Source organism: Erigeron canadensis, chromosome 4, assembly GCF_010389155.1.
Source record: "Erigeron canadensis isolate Cc75 chromosome 4, C_canadensis_v1, whole genome shotgun sequence".
Taxonomy (NCBI): domain Eukaryota; kingdom Viridiplantae; phylum Streptophyta; class Magnoliopsida; order Asterales; family Asteraceae; genus Erigeron; species Erigeron canadensis.
This window is the reverse complement of record NC_057764.1, coordinates 35,191,482-35,216,813: the sequence shown is the minus strand read 5'-3', so window position 1 is coordinate 35,216,813 and position 25,332 is coordinate 35,191,482. Positions and strand designations below refer to the sequence as shown.

The 25,332-nt window shown below is 33.2% G+C and overlaps 4 protein-coding genes and 1 long non-coding RNA gene across 6 annotated transcripts; 2 read left to right on the top strand and 3 right to left on the bottom strand.

Moving 5' to 3' along the window:
• The first annotated feature begins 5,453 nt into the window (after positions 1-5,453).
• LOC122595692 lies at positions 5,454-8,556 on the top strand. The gene is made up of 10 exons (XM_043768116.1): positions 5,454-5,631; positions 5,830-5,959; positions 6,034-6,150; positions 6,264-6,509; positions 6,611-6,960; positions 7,044-7,143; positions 7,224-7,283; positions 7,481-7,567; positions 7,982-8,110; positions 8,194-8,556. Exons 1-10 carry the CDS (start codon positions 5,594-5,596, stop codon positions 8,491-8,493), a joined length of 1,557 nt encoding a protein of 518 aa, XP_043624051.1. The 5' UTR covers positions 5,454-5,593; the 3' UTR covers positions 8,494-8,556.
• On the bottom strand, positions 7,642-12,735 carry LOC122595693. Of its 2 annotated transcripts, none has more exons than XR_006323249.1 (3): positions 10,621-12,735; positions 8,890-9,002; positions 7,642-8,239 (listed from the first exon to the last, which is right to left on the bottom strand). It is a non-coding gene; the product is annotated as an uncharacterized LOC122595693 (long non-coding RNA). The 2 variants fall into 2 exon arrangements; XR_006323250.1 differs by having other exon boundaries at positions 8,890-8,948; positions 10,621-12,732.
• Positions 12,736-19,692: 6,957 nt separating this feature from the next.
• On the top strand, positions 19,693-22,274 carry LOC122595731 (plastid division protein PDV2). Its single transcript, XM_043768160.1, has 2 exons — positions 19,693-19,970; positions 21,505-22,274. The coding sequence occupies exons 1-2, from the start codon at positions 19,764-19,766 to the stop codon at positions 22,129-22,131; spliced, it is 834 nt and encodes a 277-aa protein (XP_043624095.1). The 5' UTR covers positions 19,693-19,763; the 3' UTR covers positions 22,132-22,274.
• Positions 22,275-22,400: 126 nt separating this feature from the next.
• Positions 22,401-23,153, bottom strand: LOC122598688. The gene has a single exon (XM_043771267.1). The coding sequence runs from the start codon at positions 23,151-23,153 to the stop codon at positions 22,401-22,403; it is 753 nt and encodes a 250-aa protein (XP_043627202.1).
• Positions 23,154-24,959: 1,806 nt separating this feature from the next.
• LOC122598362 (mitochondrial import receptor subunit TOM6 homolog) lies at positions 24,960-25,332 on the bottom strand. The gene has a single exon (XM_043770954.1). The coding sequence runs from the start codon at positions 25,218-25,220 to the stop codon at positions 25,056-25,058; it is 165 nt and encodes a 54-aa protein (XP_043626889.1). The 5' UTR covers positions 25,221-25,332; the 3' UTR covers positions 24,960-25,055.

The following is a 25,332-nucleotide window of genomic DNA, read 5'->3' as shown; positions in this document are numbered from 1 at the left end:
GTGCCTTGTGGTAAAAGTTTATGTCAAATTCATTTTCATCATGTCTACTCGAACCCAATTCGATCAGGATTCTCGTAGACGTCTACCACATCATAAGATATATAAATCTCATTCGTTCTACTACACTAAGTATCTCCATACATTATTCATTTATTCTTTTAGTTTGATCCCAAACAAATATCCATTTTCAATATTAATATATGCCATTTTACCCTCAATAACTTTGTCACATGATTAACTGACTATGGATCCGGATATATAACTCAAAATGTACGTGCCTCAGCGTTATTATGGAAATTGGAAGTGTGTTCGACAATGCCGTGCTAATATCACACTACGTACATAATATAAAAAATTATATAAATTAAATGATGCTAAGTGAATGTGCATAAGAAACAAAGTTCATGCAGATTTTCTTTATTTCAACTTTTATTATACAACCGAAAAGTGTTGATGCTATCGGGTTGTGAATGGTTAACTTTATTTTCTTGGGAGGTGCTATATATATAAAAAGTTTAGTAATATTTGTGTTTTCCAGCCCAGAAAAATGGGATCTTAATTGGTGCACCAATATTAATATCTCATCAACAACGACCTAGTGGAGAACTTTATAGTTGGAATTAGACAAAAGGCAAGACTATTACCCTAAACAGTCAACTTCTTTTCAATGCTTTTTGCTTTGCTTTACTTTGCATTTGACTTTCAACTTTCACCCCTTTTAAGGCTCGCTCCTTTTTGTTTTCCATGAATCTACAATATTGTAGATGTTTATTACATTCGATATATCTTTTGGTATAATCATGCTCGGTTTATACGATTGACTAAATATATCGATCATCACTAAGTTAAAACGTCAATCAATTTTAATTCTAAAGTTATTTGTCATGCTCGATCGGTTTTAAAGTTAACTTGTCATTCGGTTGATACACAATTGTCAAACATTCATTAGAATCATGTTGGATCACATCATATTCCCTCCAAATTTCTCTCCAAAGAAAAAAAAAACCTACCCAAACTGCCATCTTCTTTTCTTTTTTTTTTTTAATTTTTTTTAACAAGTAAAATATACTGTAATATACAGGGGCATTTAGCAATTAACTAAAAGCCCAAGTTACAAGATCATACAAACTCTTACAATTACAAAACGATATCTAGTCACACCACAATCAACTTGGACCTAGATACTTCTTGAAACTCGAACGATGAAGAATACAAAAAGGATAAAAATAAAAAATAAAAAACAACTCGCACCAATTACGTCATCTCCTTTATTTACCAATTAAATATATCCGTCGAATATATACTCATAATACCTTTAACAAAATTATATACAACATACATCTTTCAACCCTTAATAAACATACCATTACCGACACACTTCCTAATACGCCTACCCCTTTTAACACCGCTATTGTCATCACCGCTGTTATCATCACCCACCGCCAAGTTACGTTGGTAGCTTTCTAGTCATATATAAATGTAGTAACACTACTTGTAAACACTTTTGAGAATGGTTTTAGTGAGATTAGCTATTTAGATTCACAATATTTACGTTGGTTTATCTTCATCAACATTATTCCTTATCAAAATTTGTGGTTGGTAAGTTAGAAATGTATATATTTTCCAAGTTGCATTTTTAATTATCTTCATTTAACCAACAGCTAAGGTGTTTTATAACGAGTCAAAATTCACTTTTCTAAAGATATATATTCACTAAACAGAAATAAGTTTTATATATATACACGCATTCGACCTAATTTTCAAATAAAACTTGAACTCACAAACTCTTAATACTTATTAAGCAACCTAGCTTAAAATCTTGAATATCATGCATGGTCCAAATTACGTGGACATGTTATCGTTTCTTTATAATTAAAAGCTAATTAATAATAGGGTTGCTTCATTACACTACCGTCGTCGATCTATCATTTTCTTTTGAGTTAGTAGTAGGTCAAATCATTTCAGTTGCCTTTTCAAAGAAAAAAAAAACATTTCGGTTTATCATTCTTTGCTGCCTAATTGCACAAAGTGTAAAAGAATAAAGAACTTGTAAAGTTATTGTTGGTGAGACGTACATAATCTAGCATTATATGCCAAACACTACACATTGGATATTGGCAATTTGTATGGACGTGCATTACTTCTTTTGATGCAAAAGAAAGAGAAATAAAAGCCAACACTTTGCAAAAGGCGCATAAACAAACGTAACATCACTTTCGAAAACTGGTATAGTCATCGTGATCAAACGTTACATTGTTTTGTTTTAACCAATTTAACATTTCTACAAGTTATATAAATATATTTCTTTTGAGTGGTTTATTTATCTACGGGGTGATTAGTATATATATTAGGGTGTGCTTAATTTGATTCCATTTGGTCGACGGAATTAGAATTCAAATTATTTTTCACGGTAGCAAAGGATGATATAAGATTATTAATTAAATGATATAATCTCTTAATTAATCCTACTAAAAATATTTTTAACATGAAATGACGTCGCTAAATGTGCATTTTGCCATCTCTCAATTTCAAGATAGATAGTGAAAAGTCCTAAAATACCCTTGGACATTATTAACTATTTTAAACATTTTTATTTGATACTTTTAAAATCAAATTATTTTTCACTATGGCAAAGGATGATGTTACATTAACCTATATCACTTAATATTGTCACCATCAATAGTATTGGTAAAATACTAAAAGCTTATATATGTTGTGAGAAAACGATTGAATAATTAAATGTGACAAAGTAAAATATAAATAAAAAGTGAATGCTATAATCTTTTTCAAAGTATAAGATTCTGAAGAAAAAGGAATCGACCATTAAAGTAAAAAAGGTTTGAATTATCAAATGAAAGCATATAATCGTATATAATTTGGGGATAAGAATATGAGACTGTTGGGTACTTAAGTTGGGTGAAAAACTCCTCACATATCTTCTTTTAAATCATAAAAATCATGAGACCCATACATTTATTCAAAATATTAAAAAATTAATATATAAAAAGTTTTTCACTCAAGTTAGATGCATAACAGACTCATACTCATTTTTCCATATAAGTAATGAGTTGTACTTAATTTATAATGAAAATGCATTTATAAAATTTGAAAATTTTGGATCTAGATGAGAATGATATTAATGTAATAGGATGATCTTTTATTATACTAGTTGCTCTAATAATTTATTAACCAATCACAACTTTTGATTTCCTCAAATTTTCAATTTTGACTTTCTTTTACTTTTATTATATAAATAAATAAATTTATAGCTATAGATGTCGACTACTTATGTCCTTAGATAAACATTAGGTTATCAAAAGTATTAAAAATTTATAGTATTAATCTTAGACTACATTGTTTACGTGTATCTAAGATAAATCAACTCCCATTCAAATGTATAATATTAATAACTTAGATTGAATAATTATGAACTATAAAAAATAAATATTTAATATCTATTAAAAAATAAATACACAATATGAACTATAAAAATTTTAATCACAATAAAAACTACAAATCTCTATCCTAAATCCATAAATTCTACTTTATGAAAGACAGATATTTAAACTAATAACTTATTAACCAATTAAATCATTCAATTTTATCAAATTAAATTTTGCTTATGTTATCATTTAATTTAATAAATTCTAATAAATATTATCCAAATATATTATTATATTAGTATTTATATTAATATTTGTATAAAAGTCTCATTAATTTATAATTTTTTTCATCAATAAATTATACTTTTTAGCACTGAACTTTTAATTGTATATATTTTTAGCCATCAACTTGATCAGATTTTTTAAAAGTTTTTAGTCATTTAATTAATTAAAAATAACTTCAACATATGAAATATTATCAAAAAAAAATTATTTCAAAAGATTAAATACAATATATATGTTCAATGTTCTAGAAATATATTCTTTTAAATTTGTTTTTCACTTACATTTTTTACACTTAAATTTATATATTTTGATAATTCATCTAATCATTAAAATGTTATAAACAATCCACGCAATCACATCTCTCGATTTTTTTAAAATTTCAATTTTGAGTTTTCTTGACTTTTTATTATATAAATAAATATAGATTTGCACATATAAATATCAATGTCGATTACACGACTAAAGATAAATATTAACTTATAAGAAAATATTATAAATTGATACCTATAAATGTTGTACATACAATATTGATAATAGCGTTTAAATTATTAATATATTAGATTACATTTTTATAAATTATATATATTAATTATTAATATTAAAACAATATGAACTCTAGATACCTATCCTAAACACAATAAAAGATGACAATATACAACATCGTTATCCGAAACATAATAGGAATCACATAATATGAGACGGTCACAGAACAAAACACGATTTACAACAGAGAGTTACTTATATATTAAATCTAAATTAATATGAACATTATTCAAGATTCATTCTATCTCTCAATAAAAAAGGTACACAATTTTCTCTATTAGTTTTGCGTATTAATGTTTAAAGTTACAATTGTCACTCAAATCAAGAATTTCCTAATTGTTATCAAAGAATATGAATAATCCTATCGTTATCTATCTATCACAGGACATGTGATAGAAAATAAATCTATTCGTGTTATGGATCCGCGTCATGATCAAAGACATATACTTGAATGTCAAGTATATGATTACAAATATGTTTATATGTTAATTCTTAATTATCTTTCATAATAATATCACATTATTAGTACAACTGATTTATAAACATTGTATAATAGCTAAATTATTATAACACGTGCCTTGTGAAATGACTACGACAACTATTAATATGTCTCAGCAAATAATGACAGTGACGAACCTGTAATTATTGTACTACAACTTGCAAAGTATAACATTTAGAACCGTATATCTTCAAAATTATAAATTTTTATGACTTAAATATATGAAGATCTAATATTGAAAATATCGTAAGTCTCGTGTCCAGTGTTGGACACGGGTTTATAATCTAGTAATGCGACTAAAATTTAATTTAATTAAAAAAAAACGTAGACACTTTAACTAATTGATATGCGACATTTTCCTTGAATTGTATTGCTTTTCTTTTGTTATTGTCGATACACGAACATTTATTTATTTTAGTATTACTACGTTACATTATATTATTATTATTTGTTATTGTTATTATATTACATTTCATTTTGCATTAAGTTCTACTACATTATATTGCATGACACGTCGATACGATAATGTAATATAATAACATTATCATATGTAACATTAACTTTTTGCAATAAATGTATGTTTATAAGAAATAAGAGTTATCTATCTATTGATACCAATATATGTATACTTGATACATTAATTTTTGCAATAAGCGTGTTATAAAAAGTAGTTTTTTCTTTTTACACAGTCAAATACTACTGAAATAATGGAGTAGTAATTAGTTTATATGTATGTTATTATAAGTATATAGTTTATGTATATGGTTTATGAAACATCTCTTTAGAAGATTATGTGTTCTTTCTCTATTTTACAAGTAATGATGTTTTATTAAAGTGGTTCCATCGCCAATATAATTACACTACTACTTCTTTTGAAGCAAAGATGGAATCATTTGCTACAAGACACAAACGTTGTAAGAGGTATGCATTATATATATTCTTCACACGTGTGTTTGTTATATACATACTCCATTTGACATTGTTTTTGCTCTTAGAGTTGCATTTGTGAAATGGGCATTCTTAGAAACATTCTAAGTTTCTAAATTCTTTGCATTCTCCTGATATCAAATGCTCACATATCTAACTGATAAACCCATTTTTGTCCTCTGAATTGATAAGTGAGCAAAGAATCTATGAACACAAGAGCACCATTACAGCTTCCCAACATCTAAAGTATAAAGAGGTAAACAATCGCAAAGAAGCTGAAAAAATGCAGTTCCAGAACACCAAAGAATTGCTGAATAAAGAGGTAAAATGTTCAAGACTTATTTGCTAGTATAATCTTTTACATTCATTCATCATCCATTCGACGTGTTTTTACAGATTCTACAGCTTGAGAAGGAACTCAAGGATCAGTATATCATACGGAAAGAATTGGAGAAAGCAATCGTTGATCAACCTCTTTTACATGATCCAACTAACGAAAATTCACTTCTAAAGGTACAGGGGAAATTAAAAAAACGAAATATTTTTTGGACTAATTATGCCCATCAGACCATATACATTAGTAGCTTTTGGTTCTTCTAATTAAGTTGGTTTTTATTGTTGATCAGCCTGCTAATGATCTGATCAAGGAGATATCGATACTGGAATTTGAAGTTAAGCATTTGGAAGAGCATCTTCTTTCACTATATCGTAAAGCTTTCCAAGAATATGTAATTCCAGTATCAAAGGAACCTATTGAAGATTCTTATGTCCAGCGCAGCCACTCTTCGCTTTCGTTGAGAACAAATCTTCCTGAAAAAATTGTTCAAGAAGTCCTAGATTCGTCCCATTCGTTGCCATTAGCAATGCTAGAGGTAACTAATTAAAACCTTTTATAATTCATCGGTCCTTAAATTATTAGCTAAAAGTCTAAAGCCACTATAATTTGATTGTGTAACTGTTGTTTTCTTATCAGCGTGCTACAGATGATTTATCATGTATTAGTCTAGCTGAGAATCGTGATATCTGTGTGTCTGCAAATCGTCTTTCTGAGGATATGATTAGGTGCATTTCTTCCATTTACTGTCAATTTACCGATCTGCCTGTGGTCAAGCAAGGCTTCCTTTCGTCACCTAGTAACTCTTCACCAAGAGACGAGTTTGTTCTGTGGAGCCCACAATGTGAAGGAGAAACAACATGGATACATAATGACTCTGAACCATCAATGGAATTTAGTGAGTCTTGCTTAAATGTGGTTGAGGTGAAAGGTATCTGCAGAAATGATCATCGATGGAGTAAAGTTGAGAATAAAGAACGGAAATATCGGTTAGTATTGGACAGTGGACAACTTTCTGGTTCTAAAAAGTATAATTATGCTTAATGATGTGGTGAACACAATCTTTTTGCAGGTCTCTTGTTTCTCAATTAGAACAGATTGATCCTAGAACGTTGACACGTGAGGAAAAGCTAGCTTTCTGGATCAATGTTCATAACGCTCTCATAATGCATGTAAAATTCAACACTTGGTTGATTTTTTATTTTTTTCTTGATTCGAGGACATTTGGTTCATAATAATGCTCGTGTTACAGGCATTCTTGGTTTATGGAACTCCACGCGGTGCTTTGAAGAGAATCTCTTTAGTCCTAAAGGTAAATGAGTAAATGTAGCATATAACCTGAGTTGGTGTATACCCTGAAACGTAAGTTGATGGTACATTTGCAATGTAAAAGAATGGAGTAGAAATTAAACACTGTTGTTTACTACATATTCTAGTTGGAAATCAAACTTCAGTAACCTAGGCATGTCTTTACTGGATGATAATTAACTCCAAATTTTCACATTTCAGGCTTCTTATAATATTGGGGGTCATAATATTAGCATTGGTGACATCCAAAGAACAATACTTGGATGCAGGCTGCCTCAACCAGGACAAGTAAGCTTCACTGGCTATCTCAGATTTTGTATCAGAGCTTAGAGGTGTTGATTGAACATACGATTACATATAAATTGATTGACACGAATATAATTTATATTTAACGGTCAAATGGGCAAAAGTTACCCAGAGTACATCTTAAATACGTAAAAACTCCTAAATCATATTAATAAAAACTGAGATCACTAGGGAAATTTTATAACTATGTAAACATGTAATACATACTATTTTATTAGGAACACAATATAAATGTGACCCAAAGTGTTTTGGGTCAACCTGACCCGAACGGACCTATTCCAACACTTACAAAAGCATTACTATTTTGACCCGCTGCCCATTTCGCCCAACTTGCTTATGCTGCTGCACCTCTAGTTTGTATATCTGATTAAGCTAACAAATATATTTGGATTGCAGTGGCTCCAATCTTTGCTATTTCCAAAGCCTAAGTGCAAGTCGAGAGATGTACAAAAGGATTTTGCTGTAGATCACGAACAACCTCTCTTATACTTCGCTCTTTGTTCTGGAAGTCATTCTGATCCCATGGTACACAGGATTAAATCTTCAAATAATGATGTCTGAAGTAATCATCCATTTATTTTGTTCTTCATTCTTTACATGTTCCATAGGTACGAATCTACACGCCAAAGAGCATTTTCCAAGAGCTTGAAGTGGCTAAAGAAGAGTACATTTATACAAACATTAAAGTACCAAAAGGGCAGAAGTTGTTTCTCCCAAAACTAGTGGAACTATACATGAAAGATTCGAGTTTGTGTATGAACGGGTTCATGGATATGATTGAACATTCTGTGCCTGAGTTTTATCTAAAGAGCTTCAAGTTGATTCGAACAGGGAAATCTTCAAAGAAGATTGAGTGGGCCTCACATAACTTCAGTTTTCGATATCTGATTCCATCAGAATTTGTTTAAGTAGTTAGGATTACATGTTGCGTATTCGCCTTTAGTTTGGATGATTTGGGAGTTTTTTCAGTATATCTTGCATAGTTGCATTGTAAATGTCAATAGTAAGCTATCAAGGATCAAGCATTACATGTGTCCATTGGTAAGTATTTTTTGTGAAGGATTATAGTATAAAAGTTGCTTATAGTTTTGGCATCAACTTATAACTAATGATATGCATTATAGACAAAGCCTGTTTATAGTTTGTTGGTTATACTTGTCTAATTTGAATTTCGTTGTTTCATAAAGTGAACCATCAGGACAAAAAAATAGATGATTTTTATTTACAACTATATTCATATACATAGCGAATTGCAGGTCCTACAACAGAAAAAACTATGGCTCAAAATGCATTAGAGATCTTACCTTTAGCTTTTGATTTTAGACAAGATTGTCCTTGATCATTGAGCCCCTGAGAATTGCGTCTGAAATTGTACAAAGTTTTCAATTGCCACAAACACATCAGATTTCTTTGCTAGCTGTTAAAGCCATAAAAATCGGGGAAAATCATCAATGAAAATAATATAATATCAATAATTATCATGAGAAATAATCGACAAGGGTCTCTAAACATCATAACGAATTAAGTCGAGAAGATGCAATCCACGTCCGACGACTACTTCAAAAGGCAATTTGTGACTTTTAGACATTTGACAAGAACAGCATAAAACAGATTCGGTAAGAGAGAAATGTCCAAACTTTTGTAACAAATTTTAAGAGTCTCAAAATTGGCATGTCCAAATCTAGATTGCCATAAATCAAAAGATGCCCGCGGGCAATTGTTAGACGCCAAAAACGCTTCAGAATCATTATAGCCCATTTTCTGATCTTCCTTGAGCTAGTACTTGCTTAGTGTTCCGATCCTGGACAAAAAAGCAAGGATGGGATAACAGAACATCCACACTATCATCACGAGTGAGTTTGCTAACACAAAGCAAAATTTTAGATGGATTAGGGACCACAAGTATATCCTTAGACAAATATTATGTTAGGAAGATGGGAAGAAACCGTGTGAGAAACAGAAGAGATTGACCATTCCCGAAGGTGACAGGAGGAGTAACTATTACTAAGAGTTTCAGAGGTGGATGACATATGCTCAGAGGTACCAGTATCCATGTTGGGGACATGAAAATTGGCCACAAATGCTTGAGCCAAATCTTCGCTTGGAATACTTGGAGATGCAAAGGTGGAGAATTTGAGACACACATGTGCATAATGATAGCTGGTGCCACAAAGCTGACAATGTGGTGGTCGACGACCCGACCACGGCCACCATTGTAACCTCCACCATGATTGCCATGACCGGCCCTGCTACGGCCAGCCATAGGCGGAGCAGATGCATTAGCTGAGAAAGCTCACGATAGAGTGGACGGGCAATGAATGGCGTGTAAGAATATTTCCTGTGCCAGTGCTAATAAATCAGAGAGGTTGAGTACACCAAAGAAAATCAAAAGAACTTTCAAAAGTCGGACCCAACCCACAAAGAAACCAATGAAATAGGTCATTCTCATCAACAAGATGACCGATCGCCGACAGTTGGTCACAAATGGCTTTAAACCTCGACCGTATTCAGAAACAGTCTTTGTCCCTTTGGTAACAAGATAAAGTTGGTTGCAAAGAGTGTAAACCCTTTCAATAGACGAGTTGTCATAATCTGCTTCAAGTTAAAGAAACGGCTTCTTCAGTCAATGAAGCATCAAGTATAATAATTTTTTCTGATCAGCGGCCTTTCATACGAATTATAAGGGATTTTCCACTGATTTTCAGCAACAACAGATTGTGGGATCGGGAGTAGAACCTTGCCATCTACATAGGATAATAAGTTTCAATAAAGAAGAATGGGGTAGGCCTGGCAAACATGTGTGTGGGTGAGTGTGGGGGGGTACTTATACAATGTGAATAGTTTGAGGACAAATTACCCAACAATCATGTGGGGAGTATAATTTATAACCCATTTATACAAGGGAGTTACATGAATGTGAAAGATGAACTAATAAATACATATAAAATACACAAAAAATGAGAAGTTAAGATATATGATCAATACAGGTCCTACAATAGAAAGAACTATGACTCAAAATGCATTAGAGATCTCACCTTAAGCGTTCTGTAGTAGACAAGATGGTCCATGATCATTGAGCGTAAGCAGTTCTCCCACTGCTAGGAAGAAGCCCATCCTTAGCCACTCTGCAAGAATCTTGAATACTGCCTCCATGTTTCCATGTTTCTGGTTTATCTCACCAAGAGCTTTCACAAGCTCAGCATCAGTAAATTACAACTACTTGATACATTTCGTATAACTTCACTCGACTCTGTGGTCATTTCACCTCTTATAAGTTCATTTACTAGAGCGGTAATCATTTAGGGTTTAATCTTTTTGTAAAAATTAAAAGATTTCCTTAAATTCCCATTTTATAACGTTACTAACAGCATCAGTGGGAGCTTGCCTTCGTTGCAGCAGCTTATCAAAAACTTTATCTGCTTTGTGCGTTAAAACTAGCATACAGAATCCTTTAGGTTATCATGTCGCCACAGTTCTCTATCAATGTATTATAAGTGACATCATCTGGAACCGCGTTGTCCAACTGGAAAAGAATCTGTGTTGCTTCATGAGTTTGTGATTGCTTGTTAAACCCATTAATCAACACACTGTACGTGGCAACATCAGGGAGCAAGCCTTTATTAAGCATTTCGTCATGCAAATGTGATGCACTTTCGTATGTCCATCTACACAATAAACATTGATCGAAGCGGTGTATGTGCCTTCATCAGGTGGTAAACCTATTCTAAACACTTCTTGAAAAACATTACAAGCTTCAGTCAGGTTCCTTTGATCACAAAGGCCTTTGATCAGTAATGAATATGTAACAGCATTAGGTAAAACGCCTTTTTTTGACCAATTGGTGTTTCATTTCAAAGGCCTTATCTAGCTCTTGATTTCTACAAAAAACCAGTAACATAATTGACAACATCTGGAGCTAATCCAGTTACACTAGTCTGATCAAAAACTCCTAAAGCATTTAAGCATCTTTTCTATATCTCCATGTACAATGTGTCCATGAATCAAAGCATCATCATAAGCCACTATAGATGGAGAAAAGGGTCCATTTCTGATCGTGACCCATCATATTTCCGACTAAAAGAGTCAATTCCCACATCAACAAACATACTGGCAAAATGGGACAATGGTTTACATAAAGCATACTAGACTGATGGGGCTGATTAACATGCCATATTACCTGATACTGACTTCAAAACAGACAACATACCATTGCCATCGATTGAACAATTTAAGGTGAATCATCAATGTTATTACAACTTCATGGTGTAAAGACTAACAAACGTTATCTCTCAAAAGCATACTGACAGGAAGCATACTGATAGGAAGAGTGGATTCTTCGCATCTAAAGTTTGCGATGATATAACTTTAGCTAAATACCTTACCAGGAGTGTGAATAATTTTTATGTCCAATTCTGATCGTGACCCATCATATTTCCGACTAAAAGAGTCAATTCCCACATCAACAAACATACTGGCAAAATGGGACAATTGTTTACATAAAGCATACTAGACTGATGGGGCTGATTAACATGCCATATTACTGATAGTGACTTCAAAACAGACAACATACCATTGCCATCGGTTGAACAATTTAAGGTGAATCATCAATGTTATTACCACTTGTCCACTTCATGGTGTAAAGACCAACAAACGTTATCTCTCGAAAGCATACTGACAGGAAGCATACTGACAGGAAGAGTGGATTCTTCGCATGTAAAGTTTGCGATGAAATAACTTTAGCTAAATACCATACCAGGAGTGAATAATTTTTATGTCCATTTTTGATCATGACCCATCATATTTCCGACTAAAAGAGTCAATTCCCACATCAACAAACATACTGGCAAAATGGGACAATTGTTTACATAAAGCATACTAGACTGATGGGGCTGATTAACATGTCATATTACTGATAGTGACTTCAAAACAGACAACATATCATTGCCATCGGTTGAACAATTTAAGGTGAATCATTAATGTTATTACCACTTCATGGTGTAAAGACCAACAAAGGTTATCTCTCAAAAGCATACTGATGGGAAGAGTGGATTCTTCGCATGTAAAGTTTGCGATGATATAACTTTAGCTAAATACCATACCATAAGTGTGAATAATTTTTATGATGAATAATCATTTTGATTATGAAGAAGTGAAAATCATTCTTTGACCAGAAAAGGTTGATCTATACACCATAAAGGGGTCATATTTTACATAAGGACGACTGGATACATAATAAAACATTCTATCCAAAAGGGCTCATTCTTCACAAGTCAATTTTCAACCTTTGACGACTGAAATTTTGACCTGTGAATCATCAATATGATTACCAGTTCACGTTGTAAAGACCATCAAACCTATTTCTTGAAAGCATACCAACCAAAAGGGTCCATTCTTAACATTGGAAAGGATACTAGAATTAAGGGTCCATTGAAAACATGTAAAAGCATACTAGCGTAAAGGGTCCGTAGTTAGATCAGAAAGGTATAATGGATCCATAGTATATCTGGAAAACATACTGAAAGAAAAATCCATAGCTACATCAAAAAAACCTTATGGAAAGGCTCCATAATTACATCCAAAAGCATACTGACCAATATGTAAATGTCAATAGTAAGCTATCAAGCATTACATGATCCATTGGTAAGTTTTTTCTTGTAAATTTGTAGTATAAATGTAACTTAAAGTTTTGGTATCAACACATAACTAATTAAATATTTATATGGATTACTGACAAAGCTTGTTTGAAGTTTGTTGATCATACTTGTTTCATTTAAGTTTAGTTTCATAAAGTGAACCATCGGGACCAAAAAATAGACAATTTTTTTATTTTAATTTGATAGTAAACATCTGTAGAATTTGTGTAGATTTATTTAGTTATCAAAAATTAAAAGTAGGGAGCATGTTTGATTGATTATTATACATGATATGCTTTCAAGGATCATTCAAAAACCCAAAGTTGACAAATATAATACCACCGGTTGAAAGCATATAATAAACAGAAGGGCTGATTATCTACAACTATATTCATATACATCATCGAATTGCAGGTCCTACAATTGAAAGAACTATGACTCAAAATGCATTAAACATCTACGACTGTATTCCTATAGCGAATTGCAGGTCCTACAACAGAAAGAACTATGGCTCAAAATGCATTAGAGATCTTACCTTTAGCTTTTGGTCTTAGACAAGATTGTCCTTGATCATTGAGTCCCTGAGAATTGCGTCTGAAAGTGTACAAGGTTTTCAATTGCCACAAACGCATCAAATTTCTTTACTAGCTGGTATAGCCATGAGAATCGGGAAAAATCATCAATAAAAACAGTATAATATCTATAACAATCATGAGACATAAGTGACAAGGGTCCCCAAACATCATAATGAATTAAGTCAAGTCGATGCAATCCACGTCTGACAACTACTTCAAAGGGCAAATTTGTGACTTTTAGCCATTTGACATAAAACAGGTTTCGGTAATAGGACAAATGTCCAAACTTTTCCAAAAACTTAAGACGATAATAAAGCATTAAAAGATAAAGGTCCAAACTTTTGCACCAATTTAAGAGTCTCAATATTAACATGTCCCAACTTAGAATGCCATAAATCAAATGATGACCGGAGCAATTGTTAGACGCTAAAAACGCTTCAGATTGATTATGAAGAACATATATCCCATTTTCATATCTTCCTTGAGCTAGTACTTGCTTGGGAATTTTAGCAACTCCAATCGATTAGGCGTATTGTGTCGGTTCTTTTGAGTAATATATCTGAATATTCCAGTCTTGAACAAAAAAGCGAGGATGAGATAACAGAACATAAACCCTATTATCATGAGTGAGTTTGCTAATAGAGAGCAAATTTCAAGATAGATTAGGGACCACAAGTATACCCTTGAGAAGTATATTGTTACGAAGATGAGAAGGAACCATATGAGAAACATAAAAGATTGGCCATTCCCGAAGGTGACAAGAGGAGTACGTGATTTAAGAGTAACATTACTAAGTTTCAGAGGTGGATGAACTACCGACCAAAGGCATCAGTATCTACATACCAATCTGGAATATTGTTGGGGACACGAAACAAATGCTTGAGCCAAATCTTCGACTGGGGTACTTTGAGATGCAAAGGTGGAGAGTTTGAAATGCACATTTGCATGATGACTATTGGTGCAACAAAGCTGACAAGGTGGAGGTCGACAACCCGACCATAACCACCATTGTAACCTCCACCATGATTTCCACGGCCACCCCTGCCAGGCTGCCACAGCCAGCCATAGGCGGAGTATAAAAAAATAGGCTGAGAAAGCGACCGATAGAGTAGACGAGCATTGTATGGCTTGCAAGAACATCTCCTGACCTTAGGCCAATGCTAATAAATCATAGAACACAGGTGGCGGTTAAGTACACCGAAGAGATGTAAAGAAATTTTCAAAAGTAGGCACCAACCCACAAAGAAACCAATAAAATTGGTCAGCCTCTCATCAACGGGATGATGATCGCTGACAGTTGGTCACAAATGGCTTTAAAACTCCGACCATATTCAGAGATGGTCTTTATGCATTTGGTAACAAGACGAACTTGGTCGCAAAGGGTGTGAACCCTTTCAAAATCATTCTTACAGAAAAGTTTGATCCTTATACCATAACGTCTACTTGAGGGTCAATTCTTGCATCATATAAGTGTAGATTGGCAGGAACACCTTAGTCCTGTGTACCATTTGGTACCCATCATCCCTACCCTGCAAAGGTATGATGCCTGTAAAATGCCTTCACATACAAAGTAATTGGGAGAACCGTCTGAGACTATGTTCGAACCCGCGACCTCTCGGTCTATACCTGTGGGCCCAGCTTCAAAGGCAGCAGGTGGCCACTGGGCTATGCCCAAGTGCTTATTCTTGCATCATATAGAATACTGGCAAAAAAAGGATGATGACTGTTAACATAATTAAACATACTAGCCAAAAGGGCTCAGTGTTTACAAGTCAGATTTTCAACCTTTGACACATACACAGAAAATCAGACCTGTGAATCATTGATGTGATTACCAGTTCACGTTGTAAAGAGTAAAAACCAGCAAACCTATTTCTTGAATGCATACCGACTGAAAGGGTCCATTCTTAACATTGAAAAGCATACTAGTATCAAGGGTCCATTGAATACATGTAAAGGGTCCGTAGTTAGATCAGAATGGCATAAAGGATCCATAATTATATCTGGAAAGTGTACTGAAAGGGTCCATAGCTACATCAGAAAAAATACTTACGAAAAGGCTCCATAGACCATAATTACATCAAAAAGCATACTGACCGAAAGAGTTCATAACAGTTAATCAGCGTGATTAGACGCTCATGGATCATAGAAAATGGTCGATTATTTTACATCAAATCATATACTGACTGCTAAAGAAGGGCCGCTAAGTATATATAAAGAGAAAAAAAGAGCTACCCTCGTTTATTTCAAGATAACCAATCAACTATAGAAATGAAATCCATAATATCATATCTATCGTTCCTTAACTGGGCAACTGTATACACCATAAAGCATACTTGCAAAAAGGGACAATTGTTTACAAAAAGCATACTAGGCCCAAGGGGCTGATAGATAACATGGCAAATTTCTGATATTGACTATGGAGCAGACACCATACCATCGATTGAACAATATAAAGGTGAATCAACAATGTGATTACCAGTTCATGGTGTAAAGAGCAACAAAAGTTAACCTCGAAAGCATACTGACCAGAAAGGGTTGATCCTTACACCAGAAAGCCTCTTTAAGAGTCAAATCTTACATCAATTGATGTACTGGCAAGAAAGGATACAAGCATACTGGCATAAAGGGTCAGTGCTTACATAAGGGTCCATAATTATATCAGAAAGCATAGCGCAAGAAAGATCCATAGCTAAATCAGAAAGCATACTTACGAAAAGGGTCTATAGTAAAACTTTGTTCTTAAAAGCATACCAACCGAAAGGGTCCATTGTTAGCAAAACTTTTTACACGTCATAGCAAAACTTTGAAACAGATGCAATTACAAGGTCAAAGTGTGTGAAGACCATTGAATGTCTGGCTAAAAGGGTCAATTCTCACATTAAAAAGACAAAAAGCATACTTGAAATAAGGGACAATTGTTTACAAAAAGCATACTAGGCCGTAGGGGCTGATAGATAACACGTCAAATTTCTGATATTGACTATGGAACAGACACCATACCATCGATTGAACAATATAAAGGTGAATCATCAATGTGATTACCAGTTCATGGTGTAAAGACCAATAAACTTTATCCTTAAAAGCATACTGACCAACAAGGGGTTGATCCTTACACCATAAAGCCTCCTTAAGGGTCAATTCTTACATCAGATTGAAATACTGGCAAGAAAGGATGACTTTGTACATAATAAAACATAGCAGCCAAAGGGGCTCATTGTTTACAAGTCAGAGTTTCAATAGCAGACATTTGACACACATACCAAACCAAGACCAAAAATTTGACTTGTAGATCATCAATGTGATTACAGTTCACGTTGTAAAGACCATCAAACTTTTTTCTTGAAAGCATACTGATCGAAGGGTCCATTCTTTACATTGGATTATACTTGCATTAAGGGTCCATTGAATACATGTACAAGCATACTGTCATAAAGGTCCGTGCTTAGATAAGGGTCCATATTAGCAACATCAGAAAGCATACCGAAAGAAGGGTCCATACTTATATCAGAAAGCATACAGAAAGAAGGGTCCATATTAGCGACATCAGAAAGCATACCGAAAGAAGGGTCCATATTAGCGACATCAGAAAGCATACCGAAAGAAGGGTCCATATTAGCGACATCAGAAAGCATACCGAAAGAAGGGTCCATATTAGCGACATCAGAAAGCATACCGAGAAAAGGGTCCATAGTTATATCAGAAAGCATACCGAAAGAAGGGTCCATATTAGCGACATCAGAAAGTATATTTACGAAAAGGGTCTATAGTACATCGGAAAGCATACTGATGGAAGTTTCCATCATAGTTCATCAACATAATACCATCTCATGGATCAAGGAAAAAAGGGTCCTTTTTTTTTACATCAAAGACCGCTAAATAAGGGCCGATAAAAAAATAAAATAATAATTAAAAAAGAAAACAAAAAGATACCCCCATTTATATCAAGAAGATAACCAATCAACTATCAAAAGCTATGAGATTCAAAGGCGACTGTGCCTGTGCTGTTGCTGCACATTGTTGATGGTATATATTAACATAAATAAATGGGGAGTGAAAAAAGAAAATTAAAACTAAAAAAAAGCCCTAAAAATAATGAAAATTTGACATAAATAAAGGGTATCAAGAGAACAAACCTGAATCATGAAAGCTTTAGTTTACATGGAAACAAAATAACAATATCAAAATACAATTTCTTGAAAAATCCCAATATGCAGAATGCGAACCCTAAATACGATAATAATTTCTATAAAAATAAAAAGTTCAAAAAAAAAAACCCCTAATTTCTTGAATGCAAACGTAATTGAAACGCAGACGCAAGAACGAAATCTTGTATCTGTATGTAATGTTTATGTGTGTATATATATGCAGAGATTGATATAAGTTGAAGTCGGTTAATAATCCGCGCGTTTATGTTACGCTAATTTTGTTTCACGCGGGTATTGGATTTAAAGGAAAGTTTTTGAAACATAAAATATCTCTATTCATCAAATCCAAATTATTATTACAAACTATATATTTATATATTTTGGATAAGCCGGACTTATCGAAATATGTTTTTAACTGGATCAGTATATTTATGCATTTTGTTGATAAAAAAATTATTACAAATCTATACCTTTTTAATTATCAAAGTATATTTATAGATTTTTGATAAGCTGGACTTATCGAAATATGCTTTTATTTGGATCATTATATTTATGCATTTTGTGGATAAAAAAATTATTACAAATCTATAACTTTTTAATTATCAAAGTATATTTATATATTTTTGATAAGCCGAAGATATTAAAATATAGAAGAAAATTGCACGCATAAATAAATTATATTTTTTAATTTTTAAACTCTAATCCTGAATTTCATATTAAGCATGCAACAATTCTTCATAGTTAATAAAGGAAATAATTTTATCCAATTTATCTTGCTTTTGTTGGATAAACTAAAACAAGCAATCTAGAAGTATTTTAGTTTTGATATTTATTTTTGTACTTTACAAATTTTGTTTAGTTTTGGTTATCTTTCTTTTAAAATTTACTTCTTTTTAAAATTTACTTCTACGAACTTCATATTTATCTAAATTCTATTTTAAAAATTGATAACATTATAGTTTTTCATTCAATATAACGATATATTTTTTGAAATGTTCATATAACCACTTGTACAGTTTATTTTTGCATATGTCATTAAAACTTACAAATATGATATGACCCTTAGAGCGGGTTACTCTGAAAGAAATACATGAAAAAGAAATACAAGACTTTGTCAATTTTATTCTTAATATAATAAATATCTCATAACGCTACAATTTTAGAATTTGACTCATTAACCATCTAATATGTGATTTAATAAAAAAGTTTTAATTTGAATGGCATAAATGAAAATAATGTCATTCAAATAAAAACTATATATTAATTTAGAAAGAACATTTAGATAAGTAAATGGAATTTTCCTACTCGAATTATGCCGATGCAAAAGAAAAAAGTTTAAGATATATACCGATTGATTTGAATGTTTTTATGACTATTTTTATAAATTATTTTTCTACTCATTTTTAAAATATTTACTTAGAAGTGATTTCACTAGAAATTTAATTGCAAACTATAATTGTTCTGCTGTTATTTATTTATTTATTTTATCAAATAAGACCATATCAAGATGAAAAACCAAAACGCAGTAAATGAACAAATAAAATAAAATTAGTGCTGAAAAAAAATAAAAGATTTTGTGTCAATTAAAATTAATTTGGTGCATTAAAATTATATATCTTGTTGCTAGATAATTTAAAATTAATTTTTAATATATAATATACAAGTTTTAAAATATTTACCCATGTATTATTTTTTTCTAAAATAAAATGTATGTGAGAAAAAAAAAAAAAAAAAAAAAGAGGAGCCCTAACATTTGGCGGTGTTTTATTATCAGTGTAAAAAAAAGAAAGAACCCTATCATCAACAACCACTAAAAAAAACCATGGATGAAGAGGGTATCGGGTTAGTACTTGCTCGAGCTTCGGAGCTCCGATCCAAAATCTCTAATTCCATCCACAATTTTCAAGACCCAACAACAGAAACCACACAACAAGAAGTTGCTGATGATGAAGATGAAGATGAATCCGAAAGCCTTTTGAACATTCGAGATTCCCTCGAAGCTCTCGAAGCTCAACTTTCTTCTTTGCAGGTCTGTTTTTCTGTTCCTTTAATTTCATTATATAAGGTTTTTTTATATTTTCTTCCCATTAACCATGATAATATTGTTCAGCAAGATTATTAGTTAATCAGTTATGCATCTCGTTTGCCCATTTTTCCATCCAAATTTTGGTACTTTTTGTGTTTATGGTGGGTTTAGGAGGCTAGAGGCATACCCATTGGAAAGAGTTTCACCAAGGGCTTGTAGTACATGTCGAAATGGGTCGGGCCTGGTCATTTTTTAATGCTGTGACAAATTCAAGTTAGCTACTAGTGCTGAGTTTTCCGAGCTCGCCTAAAAGTTGTGAACCGGCGTTTTATTGACGAAATGAATTGTTCTAGTAGTAGTGAAGTTGTCTAGCTTAAATTTAGTATTCTCCAAAAATTTCATTTCACAATTTAGTGAATGAATTACACTCTGACTAGTTATCTACATTTGACTACTAGTTAGAGATTATTTTATCTATTTGTTCATTAATAGTGTTACTACTATTTGTAAGCCGTAGCCCATATGATACACGAGAGATAGGTTAATTAATATGATATTAAGGAACTTATAATTAAGAACAATAGATATGACTTTGGATAAAGCTTCCACCACCAAGCCTAACAACCTGATTAAATCTTGGGTGAAGTAACTAAACGCCACCAAAAATTAATCGGGTGAAAAGATGAAGTTGTAGTGATAAAGCAAATAGCACCACACTAATAACAATCAATAATTTACTCCCATTTTGAGTTAATTACTTAGAAAAACTTCATAATCTGTTGTGTATTTAAACGGAAGAGGATGTCTTCTTGGAAGCCTTTTTATAGGCAGCAACATGTAGCCAAAGCAAACATTTAATCCTTGCTTTTGAAAAGACGATAAAACTTTGAAGAACTGATAAGTAGTCAAAGTATTAAAAACTGCAGTAAACTAGGTGAATAATAATTAAAGACCAGCTCCCTTGCTGAAAATGCAAATCTCAAAAAGGACTCATTAAAGGAACCTGATGACTGTTCTTTACGAGTTCACAGGCTTGACTCGGGGCTGAGACTAGTGGGCTGCCATGAAATCACATTCATCCACCTAAGGGTTTGAACCCAAGTAAATGTCGTGAAATCTCACATTCACAAGATGGGTCTGTTTTTATACTAATCAGATTCATCGGGTTAGGAAGTCCTTGTGCACCCGCATCACCATAACTCTCTATAATCCGTTCTTTAATCATTCTTGATTTGCATCTAAAACCTAATGTGAATAACATCGTTACCACTCTAAGCGTGGCAATTTAACATAGATTATAGATACTATGCATTATGGACCATTTCTTGCAAAACTTCCAAATTCCCATTTTCCAATGATGGTCACCATTTTGATTAACCTGTACTATCCTGTGAGTAATATTCTCATCAATCTGTTCATCATTATGTAGAATTAATCCGTATTGGCGAGTAAAATTAGTATTCTGATTATATGTTAGAACTGTTTTAATTATTTTACCTGTCTCTTACCAAATGTCCTCACTTGTATATTGTTTTAGGCATTACAACAACAACAATGGTATGAAAAAGAAGCATCTCTTGCTGAGATCGATTATAGTCGCAAAAAGTTGCTAGAAAAGCTAAAAGCATACAAAGGTGAGGAGTTGGAGGTCATACACGAAGCTACTGCTTTTGCCAGCTCAACAGTAGATATGGAAAACAACGATCTTCTTCTCCCCCCTTACCCAACCCGTCCAACTACATCTTTAGCCTCCGAGAATGGTTATCTGTCACATTTCTCTGTAACAAACAAAATCCCTCACAATGACCCTCCAACTAGTGATCCAGAGGGTAGCGTCCAATCAACTTCCGAAAGCTCATTGAAAGGTTTGAAACAAATTATTGGGGCAGCTGTAAAGACGGCATTTACCTTTGTTGGTTTTGTAGCTGTTATGCATTTGTCTGGTTTTGAACCAAGGCTCAATAGAAGATGGAATGAATCCAAAGTTTTGGGTATGGGTCAAGAACAGGGGAATGAAGAAATCAAGGAAACAATGGCCAAGTGTCCACCTGGGAAGGTTCTGGTTGTTGAAAATGGCATAACACGCTGCCTTGTGAAAGAAAGAGTGGAAATCCCATTCAAATCCGATGTTACATTACCTGATGTAAGTTATGGGTGGGGGTAAACAAGTCTTTTTTTTTTATCTAATCATTTGTATATCCGGTTTCATGTGGAAACACTGCTAGTAAATTTTTAGGAACTTCATCAAGGACATTGATTTGATGATCAGTTATAATATGAGTTTTATGGTTCAGTTTGCTCACTGAAGCTGAGGTTTGCTACTAATCTATTATCTAGTTTTCATTTTATGTCACACTTACAATTAGCTACTAAATTTAGAAACGATACAATGTGATCTAAATTTTGTGTATAAAGAATAAAGTAATCCATATTCTATTTTGACATTAAAGCAGCAACAACACCAACAATTAGGGTAGTGGGATCACCAAGAACTGCTGATATCACAAACTGCACTGCTAAACCAGCTATTTGACAGCATTTCTTCATTTTCTTTCTACTTTTTTTATGATAACTTTGTAGTGTCCCTTTTAAGCTGGGAATTTTAGTCTCTAAATTCCAACTTCTTCCATACATGTCACCGTTATAATTGTTGTTCTCCCCATACACGACTCCATAATATATATCGTGCCAACTCTCCACCAACATCTCCTTTGCACATGCCACATGTAAGTTATACTTTTTGCATGTTGACCTATAACTCCAACTGCGTCCTTTCTTACCACATTTGTGGCAGGCTGACCTCACTTTGCGGCACAAGTACAGCTTAATCTCACCATCATTCAACATGGTCGGGAGCTTTGCACAACATGGGTGTAGGTCGAAACCACAATCCTTGCAGTGGTACACATACCCAGTAATGTCTTTTTGACATGCGTTGCAGTAGCGGGGTAATGATCCTGGTGGCGTGGTGAGGAATTCAAAGGTACATTTTCTGTAGAAAGGATGGGAGATTGAAGGTGATGGAAGGGCACAATGGACATGTAAGTCATGGTTGCATGTGGTGCACTTGTAGTTGGATCCTATTCCAGGTTCATTGCATCCATCACACTTGAATGGGACTTGGGTATAGTCGTATTGGAGCAGGTGTTCGGGGTGGCTAATATGAGAGATCTCATTGTATTTCATGGTTATGTGCAAGTTAATGAAAAATAGATGGTTAGAATTTAAAGAATTAGAAGCTGGGGGTGATTCATTTATAAAGCATTGTGATGTATGTTGTTTCTTTAAAGGAATAACAACTGGTGCTAATAGCTTATTAAGGAGGCTTAGGCCTTAGTGGTAATTTATTTACAACGTGTGCGTGGCTATGGCATCTTAAGATTCAGGGTTTGAAATTGGCGATGCTAAATGGGAAGAAAGTGAAAAATTGGAAACATGATGCTTGGTGGCAAGATGAGGTAGCTTATTGCATGATGAATTGGAGTTGGAAAAGTGTGAAGCAAAAATCGTGTTCATTTTCTTTAACTTAGGGACTTGTAGAATTGCCCTATCAAAGATTTGTCTTTAACTTTATATTCCTTGAGCAAAATCGCTAACAAACATGTCACTTTATCATCTTAGATTCTTGTGAGGATTACTGGATTAGGATGTGTTTGGAATTAATTAATTACTCCGTATTATTTATTTTTAGGTGCAGTAGGAAAATAACTCTAAAATATTAATATTGATTTCCGTTAATAAGCTCTAATAATGTTCTATAATCCAAAGATGATTTATGTACTTTGTTGGAAAATGATGGCTGACGGTGTACATCTCTACTCTTATTTAGTTAATGTAACAACACCGGTTTAGCCCAGAGGATACACATCCCATTTTTCTGATAAGAGACATTAGGTTCAAAATATCATAGGTAAATATATCTTGAAGTGCCAAGGGATGGCCGGAAAACATTTATAGAGAAACCCTAGTTAGCCCCCGTATATGTGTCGAAAAGACTTGTCAATTCCGATAAAATGAACAAGTAGAAGCTTCTCCATTGCAGTTTACGTTTATTTTAGGTAGTCTTATATGATTTAGAATAAGACACCATATAACTAAGCACTTTTGGTTTAAAAGTAAAGACATGGAGTATCAACATAGTCAGGAAGTATACGAAGGATGCAAATTTTATTATTTGATTATGTCTTGAAAGGGATACTATTCATTATTTGATGTTATAGTTTTCAAACAATGGGAATAACCGTATAACCATACAAATCGTATCAAGGACCATCTCAACTTTGCTTGTTTTTCGCTGGTTGCGTCACTAGGCGATAGATGATCTGTTTCTAACTAAAAAGCTGGTGAATATATATGTCGTAGTATTACAAAAATAGGATATTGATGACCATCACTCTCGCCATAAGTTTGTAGCCATTATCCAGCCTACGACATGGGTCACATATTTACATGGTGTTATGGGGTGAAACCTCTCCAGCTCTCCCATACCTTATAAGTATATGTATATTTCGTTCATTCTATTGTATGCATAACTTGAAAGTGCAACCAGCTAAATAAGTTAATATTTGAAGTGCGTTAATCTAGACAATGAATCACACTTACGGAACAGAACAATTGAGGCTACAGAAAATCATAAACATCTCTTACACCATGTTCTTGAGATATCTCAAGTATCTGTGTTGTGCTTTAATCATTAAGAACAAAATTGACAACCTAAGATTACATTAGCCAAGGGTCAATTACTATCTATAGATCAACTTGTGGTGCCTCTGCGTCATCGATTTAAGTCATTATTCATGGTTAAAAAAGGCTGTCCGTCTAGTGATTAGTGGAAAACTATTTTCGAAATAAGTCCAAGAATCATTACTTGACATATGATGTGGTGATTCGAGCTAACATAAACACGTTAAGCATACCAAAAGATTCCTATAAAATCATAGGTCATGAATTCAAATGACTATAATAACACAACACATCCATGATTCATTATTATGACAAAATCTTATCACAGATAATCATAACTGTGAAATCATTAACACAGATCAATAATGTTTTTGCCTCTTAAATAAAAACAAATATAAAGCATAATTAGAAATCAAGGACGAGCTCATCTTTGTTATCAGAGAAATAATGGAGAATGTATGGAGCAGCCCGGATTGCAACGACCCATGACCCGAACAAGGCGACATGGAAACGAAGCTCTTTCAGAGCAACCTCTTTGTCTGGTTTTCGCATAAACATCCCTGGAAACATATCTTCTTCTTCTTCTTCTTCTTTTTTTGGCCGGACTTTGTTTCCGTTTGAAAAATAGTGAAATTACTTTGGGGAATTTATTAAACCCTAGCTTTAACGCAATTGATGTTAA